The sequence below is a fragment of the Penaeus monodon genome, chromosome 40, assembly GCF_015228065.2.
Source record: "Penaeus monodon isolate SGIC_2016 chromosome 40, NSTDA_Pmon_1, whole genome shotgun sequence".
Taxonomy (NCBI): domain Eukaryota; kingdom Metazoa; phylum Arthropoda; class Malacostraca; order Decapoda; family Penaeidae; genus Penaeus; species Penaeus monodon.
The window spans coordinates 10,045,289-10,055,404 of NC_051425.1; the positions used below are offsets into that span (position 1 = coordinate 10,045,289).

At 36.0% G+C, this 10,116-nt stretch overlaps 1 protein-coding gene across 1 annotated transcript in view; it reads right to left on the reverse strand.

Moving 5' to 3' along the window:
• Window positions 1-10,116, reverse strand: part of LOC119598138 (short-chain specific acyl-CoA dehydrogenase, mitochondrial-like) — an 11,363-nt gene continuing 1,247 nt past the window's right edge. Inside the window, exons 2-9 of the mRNA XM_037947767.1 lie at window positions 7,784-7,971; window positions 6,909-7,018; window positions 5,935-6,086; window positions 5,066-5,257; window positions 4,435-4,578; window positions 2,572-2,699; window positions 1,311-1,406; window positions 1-603 (exon numbers count right to left, since the gene is read on the reverse strand). Coding sequence (XP_037803695.1) covers window positions 391-603; window positions 1,311-1,406; window positions 2,572-2,699; window positions 4,435-4,578; window positions 5,066-5,257; window positions 5,935-6,086; window positions 6,909-7,018; window positions 7,784-7,971 — 1,223 coding nt within the window. The 3' untranslated portion in view covers window positions 1-390. The remainder of the gene's footprint in view (window positions 604-1,310; window positions 1,407-2,571; window positions 2,700-4,434; window positions 4,579-5,065; window positions 5,258-5,934; window positions 6,087-6,908; window positions 7,019-7,783; window positions 7,972-10,116) is intronic.

The following is a 10,116-nucleotide window of genomic DNA, read 5'->3' on the forward strand; positions in this document are numbered from 1 at the left end:
TAAAATTCCAAAGATTTATTTATATGACTGAGGCTATAAATCCACAGAATTGTATGTGTGTGTGTATATACAGTATTATATGAATTTTTAAAATCTTTCATGAGTATATATACAAGAAAAAACATTTTATTTTTTATTTCACTGCATGGCTTCTATAGCAGTTGGTATAAATATAGAATTCCTTTCGCTAATAGATACAAATTCTATAGGCGATGAGAATTTCTGTGACATACAAAAATGCACAGAGTATTTGCCCTTTCTTTTGAATATTCCACAACCCCTTCCTCATTTCACATCGTTTCCTATCCATCTTTTCTTCCCGCTGATTTCCTGTACCCTTTCCCTAATAGTTTCATTTCCTCTCCATCCCCCCGTCTGCCCTCTTCCCTCCTACAGAGCCTGGTACTCTTTGATGAGGTTGCCGGCGATGACCAGCTTCTGGATCTCCGACGTGCCCTCGTAGATCTCGGTGATGCGAGCGTCACGGTAGTGCCTCTCTGCAGGCATGTCACTCACATAGCCCATGCCCCCGAGGATCTGGATGGCCTGGTGTGCGCAGAAGGTAGCTGCCTCGGAGGCCGAGAGCTTGGCCATGGCCGCCAACTGTGGGGAGTAGGAGGAGAATGGAGTTGTGGTTGTGCAGAGACAGTGAGAGACAGTGAGAGACGAGAGAGGAGAGGAGAGGAGAGGAGAGGAGAGGAGAGGAGAGAGGAGAGAGCAGAGGAGAGAGAGAGAGAGGAAGAGGAGAGGGAGAGAGAGGAGAGGAGAGAGAAGGGAGAGAGGAAAAGAAAGGGAGAGGGAGAAGGAGAGAGAGGGAGAGGGAAGGAGAGGAGAAGGGGGAGAGGAGGGGAGGAAGGGGAGGGAAAGGGAGGGAAGGGGAGGAAGGGAGGGAAGAGGGAGGGGAGGGAAGGGGAAGGGAGGGGAGGAAGGAAGAAAAGGAAAATGAAGGGGAGGGGAGGAAAGGGAAGGCAAAAGAAGGGAAGACCAGGGAAGGAAGGAAGGAAGGAAGGAAGGAAGGAAGGAAAGGGAAAGAGCAAGGAGGGGAAGCAAGAGAAACGAGACATCAAACCAATTACAGATTTCGTAATTCTTCAAATCCAAAACTGCCAAACCACTGAATTCCTCAATAATCAAATTTCCAAATCCCTTCTCTTCAACGTATCTCAATTCCTTGATTTCCAAAGAATTAAATTCCTACGAAATTCCTCAGTTTCGCACATCCTAAATTCCTTCCTCCTTATAAATACACAATCCTCGTACACCACATAGCATTATGGAGCAAGGAAAGAGGGGGATTAACATGTACCGACCTTAGAGTACGGTTTTCCCTCGTCCTTAAGAGCCGCAGCTTTGTACGTTAGCAGGCGAGATGACTCGATTCTCAGGGCCATGTCTGCAATTTTGTTCTGGAAAATAACAATGAAAGTGAAAGAATAAGCAAATTTTGTAAAGGGGATCAAATTACAATAAAAACATCATAATAATAATATTGAGAGTAATAATGATGAAAACAATCATTGAATGTTAATGATGATGATGAATAACTAACAATACCAATATGACAATAAGAGTAACAACAATAAAAGTAAATAAATAAAAAATAATAATAATAAAAACAACAACAATAACAATAATAAGATTATTTCTATTGTCTTTTTTATTATCATCAACACTATAAATTCAATATCATCATTGATATTAATATCAATATAAAAAATAACATCATAATGACAACAACAACAGCTACCAAATAATAATATAACTATAACAGGTTATTTTAACAATCTACCTGTCAAATAAGTGAACCAAATTTTCATTACATAAACAATGAATACATATATTAATACACACAGAAGCATTTAAAAGCCATTATTCCCCTGTTGCCAGATACATTATTATTATTACTTGCAATGTTCACCGTAGTTCTATTTTCTAGATTTTCCATGCACACAGACGGCTCAGCAAGTGATCAGTCACGGAGTCAAGTAGCAGGCCTTCATTACTGACATTACCAGTCTTAATGTTATTTAACAATACTGACTAATAAAAAATGATGAAAAAAAATCTTTCTGAAAATCAAGGCAGAGGATAAAATGCGAAATCAGTTAGGTTAATAACCGACTCCTCAGTGACAAAGTGCTTGTGGTCATTTATATGGATATTTCTTCCACACTAATGGCCATTTTGAACCAAATTTATATAATGCCATTCGCAGTAAAAAAAAAATGTACTTATGTGTATATATAACATACGTATATGTGTATCTACGTCCATACACTATTTTTTTAAGACCTAGAATCCATTGTATGATCATTTAGGCTCTTGGCATAGGAATCCATGTACAGAAAAAAAAAATCAAGGGCTCTGAATTTATGCAGAAATGAAGCCCTAACACATTCTTACCTACTACTGACACACTAGATGAGAAACATTCTCACTCTGGTAAACTCGCATCATTTTACAGGTCAAAAATATAACCCACAGACTTGCAGCTGGACCATCCTGCATCCTAAGTATACGGTTACAATCTAGGTATACATAAACAGCTATTTTAGAACTCAGATCCCTCACCTGAATGGTCTGCATTTTCAAAATGGGAGCATTGAAGGCTAACCTCTTGCTTGCATAGTCAATTGCACAGTCCAGGGATGCCTGTGCAATGCCAAGAGCTTGGCCGGCAATACCAATCCTTCCTGCATCTGCAATTACAATAAGATCCTTTATCGTTTTTAAGTTTTTAAAAAAAGGTCCCAGTTGCAAAACACAACACATGATGGACTGTGTAGCTGAGAGATGCATCATATGATGGGAGTTTTTTTTGCTTTTTTTTTTACTTTCATCCAATCAGAAACTGAAGCAAAGAGATGACTGAAGCAGCGCTGGGGATGAACAAACCATAGAAAAAGTTAAAACAATGAAAATGAAAGGAAAACTTAACTTGGCAAGGTGAGCCAGAAAACCTACTTATGCAATGTTTGAGTTTAAGAACACCATTAAGAATAAACTCAAGAATAGTAATATAAACAAAAACAGTAATGACACTCAACAATAATAAGAAAGGAGTTTTTACCCTCTAAATTGCAGGAGCAAATTTTGTGAATTAAGCAAGACTTATGCCGAATCATTCATCATCAAATCAAAATGTCTTTACTAACTTCAATCTTTTCCTTCAACTTTCTTTCATCAAGAATGAATCTAAAACTAAAGGACTTCTTTGACACAAATCAATAGAGTGTTTAAAATGAAATATGAAAAGCTTAATACAGTTGAAATATAAATGAAAATAAAACAATATAAAAAAACAAACACTGACAAAGAAGAAAGACTCAAAATCTTAAAATAAGTAAGAAAAATTATCAAAATCTTAAAATAAGTAAGAAAAATTATCAAAATTCTTATAATCCTTATCATCATGACTATTATAATCATCATCAATATCATCATCACAGCAATGATAATGTAAACAGCACTTTTGCAGCCGCCCTTTCCAGCATCAACCTTTGGGACTGAAAAAATTAGACAAACCTGCCAAGATTTCATTCCCATTGATTGTGGAAAATGGGATTCACTCTACTTTTTGGGAAAAATCCCTTTAACCTCAGGAGTAGCATTTCCTTACCTAGTCAACTGCCAGGAAGGATGGAGGTGTTGCCGCCGTGACCAACAAATATATATAATCTAATGATTTTTGTTTGTTTGGGGGGAAATAATGCAGTGAGAGGAACAAACAGTCAAACAAATAATACTCAAAAATACTAGGAAAACATGATTTAAATTATGAAAATAGTCAGTAATGAAATAGGAGGACTGAAAATGTATATGATTTATTGGTCATGTGTAGTACTTTCATGGAGCTGATAATACGACATGTTATTTCTTAAACCTGTTAACCATTAATCCAGGTCTTATCATACATTCTTCTCCCACATGAAATATTTTGTAAGAGAGAACAAATAAAAATGAATTCATTCGCCATTGACTGTCTGTATCTATACTATAATTCTAGAAACACCAGTCTGTCTCTGTATATTTTTGTGCACATTACAAATATTACAAGTATATAGTTTTTATTACTTTCTTGCAAGGAGGTAAAGTACGAATTATGAGTAAGTGCAGGAGTTACATGGGAGGAAGCTGGTTATGCTCATTATAAGTGCTCATCCAACAAACTGTCTACATGCTCACGATCTGGCATGATGCGCACTGGTGATCCTGTGCCCAAAAATACCTCCTGGCATCTTACTTCCTGACTAGACCCATAGGCCTGCGGTGAAATGCCAAGTGTAATATCACAGGAACTCTGTCTGGTTATTTTCCCTTATCTCATTTATCCTTATTTATCTATTTTATTCCATAACTTTCATGTATATATCTATTCACTTCTATCTCTTCCTTTTTTTGAGCACATAAATATTCAAAACCAGCTTTCCTTACCAAGCGTGATCATGGCGATCTTGAAGCCCATGCCTGGCTGACCGAGCATGTTGGCGGCAGGCACGGGACAGTCCTCGAAGATCAGGTTGCACGTGGACGAGCCTTTGATGCCCAGCTTGTCCTCCTTCTTGCCGAGGGACAGGCCTGGGGGGGGGGGGGGGTCATTATAATAGGATAGTGAATGTGATCAATGTTACTACATACAACTTTGTAATAAAAAAATAAAAAAAAAGTAATAGCATAAATAAACCTACTACTACTACACCTACAACATTTTTGAAAATGAATACTAACAGTAACATATCTTAATATCAAGTAATAATAATTATAATAATGATGAGATATTATTGTATAGTAAAAATATGGTAATATCTGTGGTCCCATTCCCTTCCTGCCTTGCTGCTTGGCTAGCAAGGGCCTCCAAATGGCAGTTAAGCTGTCCAATTAGCCCTTTGCCTTCTCTTAACCTTCCCTCACCTGCCTTTCTCCTATCTACCCTTCCCCTCATCCCTCCCCCCATACGAACCCAAACTATCCCTTTTATAACTCAGATTAAGGCAAGTTGAAACCTTAAGCAGAGCTTCCTCCTCCACCTCCTCCTCCCTTAAAACAGAGAGTCTCACACACTCGCCTTCTGTGGGTTTGGGTACAATAAAGGCCGAGATTCCCCTGTGCTTCTTCGCCTTGTCGGTCGTCGCGAAGACCACAGTGGCCTCGGACTCGTAGCCGTTTGTAATCCAGGCCTTGGTGCCGTTCAGGAGGAACTTGTCGGGCGTGAGCTCCTTGGCTGTGGTGGAGGCTGCACCTGCATCACTGCCATTACCTGAAAGGGCAGAGAGGCTGTGAAGTTACTGGGTGTGGGCATGAGAAGGAGATTCTCTTCTCGTTACACAGTAGGTGATTTCTAGGAAAAAGGACACAGCAGGAGATTCATTCACATGCAACTGAGATTTGTAAATACAGTGTGGATATTATCCTTTACTTCATTTACCTTCCTACAACCACATCTTCTCACCTACATACATAAGGCCTCAGCAAGACAGCCACAACCATACCTATCTCCCATCCTAGCTCAATAGCCTCTCACCTGGCTCCCTAAACCCACACCCTCTCCCAACCAACCAACTGTAAGCACACCTCCATACCTCCCACCCTATGCCTTCCCCTCAGCACTTCCACTACAATGCATCCAATATCAAGAAAAGAAAAAAAAATGGCAACACACCTCAGACGCTAGAGTAGACCAATTTGTCTTGCCTTTTTCTTATAAACTAAACAGCTCATTCTTGATACACACATCTAGAATTTTTGAAAATTATATCAAATATCTTTTACAGCTCTACAACTTTTTTTTTTTCTCCTCTCTCACAAAAGAAACTTGTCACCTCTAACCGTTCCACAGTGGGATGCCAAGTTTCTTTTACCTGAGACGGAGTAAGAGGCAAAAGTACCCCACCTTCCCCCCTACCTTCTTACACGCCACCAAAAGGAGACACGCACCTGGCTCGGAGAGTGCGAAACAGCCAACCCGCTCGCCTGTGGTGAAGGGAGTGATCCACTGGTGCTTCTGCTCCTCTGAGCCAAACATCTGCACTGGGCCGATGTACAGGGAATTGTTGACGCTCATGACCACGCCCGCCGTCGCACAGCCCCTGGGGAGGGAGAGGGACACGATCGGCTTCAGACGCAGAATAAACGCAACTAAAGGAACAAATAAATAAAAGAAACAATAAAACACTAACGAAAATTACAAAATGAGAGCAATTTGATATTACTATTACTATTACTGTTACTATTACTACTACTACTATTAATAATAATAATGCCAATAACAACAAATACAAACAATATGGATCATAATAATAATAATAATAATAAAAAATAACAATAATAAATAAATAACAATGATAATAATAATAATAATAATAATAATAATAATAATAATAATAATAATAATAATAAGAAGAAGAAGAAGAAGAAGAAGAAGTAGAAGAAGAAAAATAATAATAATAACTATAACAATAACAATAATAATATCAATAATAAAAAAAATAATAATAACAAAGGTAGCAACAATAATCATAATAATAATAACTATAGTAATAACAATTATTATTACTATTATTATTATTATTATTATTATTATTATTATTATTATTATTATTGTGATTGTAACTGTAATAATAATAATAATAATAATAACAACAACAACAACAACAACAACAACAACAACAACAACAACAACAACAACAACAACAAAACAACAATAATAATAATAATAATAACAATGAGAATTATCCTTACTATTATTTATACTATTATAATCATTATATTATCATAATTATTATATACAATATCATTATTATCATTTAGAAAATCATTATTTCTTATTTACACGCTTATCATCATTACCACTGTTATCATCATCATTACTGTCATAACAATGGCAACAATACGGACAACAATAATGTCACCTGCTGATTTCCTCCATGGCGATAGCATAGGCCAGGTAGTCCATGCCAGTTCCCCCGTACTCCTCAGGGACGGCCAGCGCCATGAGGCCTAGGTCGCCCATGGTCTTTATCTGGAATTGGAAAGATGGGAGTTGATACATTCTGCGCTGTTCCTGTAAGGCTGCATATGCGTACGTTCACACAAGAACTCATGCCCCCACAAATGTACAAGTGTCACCAGGCTTTTTTCTGCATCTAGACTTCAATCACTTATTTTCTTCTTTTAAGTCAATTCAAATTTTGTGCATACACATTGTCACACAAGTGTCACTAGGCATGGCAATTCCCTGTGAGGCAAAGATAGTGAGAGTCTTAATAAATATTATTGTGTCCATGACTGAATCATCACTAGGCCTTTCTCACCCAAGGTCATCGTTGAATTAACATGAGCATGCTTTAAACCAGATATATAAAAGGTATGAATGAGAATGAATATCTTCACAATACAAGAGATATTCTCATTCATACCTTTTATACATGTCAATATGAAAATCCTTAAACCAGAAGTTGAAGAGGAAAAAAGAGAGGTAGAAAAGGAATGGGAGGAGAAGGAGAGGAGAGTAATGAGAAACTGAAGGAGGAGGAGGAGGAGGAGGAGAAAAAAATTGGAGAAAAAGGAGAAGGAGCAGCAGAAGAGCAGAAGAAGAAGAAGAAATTCAAAGAGAAAAATTAGAAGAAATAAAAACATGAAAAGGAGGAGGAGGAGATCATGAAGAATGATAAAGAGAAGGGCAAGGAAGAGGGGAAAGAAAAGGTGAAAGAGGAGAAGAAGAAAGAAAAGATGAGAAAGGAGAAGGAAAGGGAGGAGGAGAAGAAGAGGAGGAGACTCTCCCCACCTGCTCCTTGGGGAACATGCTCTGCTTGTCCACCGCTGACGCTATCGGGAACAGTTCCGCCTCGGCAAAGTCTCGGCACGTCTTCCTCAGCATCTCGTGGGTCTCCGGCAGCTCTGCCAGGTCGGAGGCATGACGCACTGAGCAAACACGGGCATTCCATTGGGGCTGATGCGGCTGAAGGCGCAGTCCTGGGGATCAGGGGGTGTGGGGGTACAGAATATCTCTCTGGGAAGTCTAGAAGAAAGTCCCGACTTGGGAGCGCCAGAGTGCTAGCCACAGCGCAGGCGCATATTTGTTTTTTTACCAGAGGATTCCCTAAACGTTTATCAACAGTGACAAGAATTAGTGTTGACATTTAAATATGTATATGGGTATGTTTATATATGTATATATACACATAAATATATATATATAAATATATATATATATATATATATATATATATATATATATATATTATATATATAATATATTATATATATAGTATATATATATATGTATGTATGTATGTATGTATGTATGTATGTATGTATGTATGTATGTATTAAATATAATATATATATATATATAATTATATATATATATAATAATAATACATACATACATACATACATACATACATACATACATACAAACATACATACATACATACATACATACATACATACATACATACATACATACATACATACATAATATATATAATATATATAATATATATAAATATATATATATATATATATATAATAATAATATATAATATATAAATTATATATATAAAATACATATATAAATATAAAAATATAAATAAAATAAATATATATAATATATAATATATATAAATAAATATAATAAATATAAATATATATATATAATATATATATATATATATATATAAATAAATATATATAAATAGATATATATATATAAATACATAAGTATATATAATATATATATATATAAATATATATTATTTACATATAAATATATATAAATAAATAAATAAATAGAAATATATATACATATATACATTTATATGTATATGTATATATAACTTACATATATACATATATAGACACATATATTGTTCATGTCTTCAAGCCTTACTCATATTGCAAGTGGTTAGGACCCTATCTATTCCACACAAGATGGGGGGGATGACAACCTAATAACAGATCAAGGTTGTATGTTATCCAGCATCTTATCCAATGTTAATACCAATACCATAGTTACTTTACATATTAATAATTATAATGTGGTTATATCAGTACCGATATTATCCTACCAACAAAATGAATAACTGCGAAATAAAAGACAAATGCCGTAATTGGCCTGAAAGGGTCAAAGCTCAAAAGTACCCAATAAACACTATATCTGAATGACCTTGGGATCATGTTATCGAGTAATTCTGTCTTATCTAATCTCTGGGTCTACTGGCCTTTGCCAATTTCTTTTTCTTTTGAACTCTCCCATACTTAAAGATTCTAATTCTGAAAAGTATCCATTACCACAACAACTAGAAGTACAGGTTCAAAACTTGTGGTACCTCTAAGCAACATGAGTCAGAGAAGATAGGAAGAAAACAGAAGTACTGATGGAGGCCAACAACCTGTAGATAGTACTGCCGAGAATATTTTTGTGGTTTTCCTCATCTAGCCTTTACTTCTACTTTACTGCCATTATTTCAGTTGGCATCCCTATCCAAATTCACTTGAAACTTAGTGTGATCCAGGATGGAAAACCTTCAACTTGAATATCAACATGACAAGCAATCAGAGCAATGTTTGTGGCAGACAGACACACATCTTCTAACCATTTACAGCAAACCTATCACTGAAGGCCAATCTAAATGTCTGGAAAATAGAATAAAATTACATACTGTAGTTGTTTTGCCTTTATAATCCTCTACATTTTACATAAATAAACCACATACCATATAATTTGTGTTATTTCCTACTGGTCCCTCATACCTCTTGCAAGGAAAGCAAGGTGCTCATGCAAATGTTTGCAAGTGAATGAACACTAGATCTATTCTAATAAATCAAATTATTTCCAAAAACATTATCCTTCCTGAAAAAGTCCTTGATCTATATGGTAGTAAATTCTTACTAATTTCATGTGATCTGTTGTGATTTACATTCATTTTTGTAGTTCTGTTTTTTGATACTTGTTACCGAGAGTGACACACCTCCAGAGGTGAAGTCCCAAAACCAGAGTATCCCGCAAACCCAAAAACCCAAACCTAACCTTTCTTTTTTTTTCTTTTTTAACAGCAGGTTCATGTTTGAGCCGCTGTGGTCACAGCATGATACTTAATTATAGTTTTCATGTTG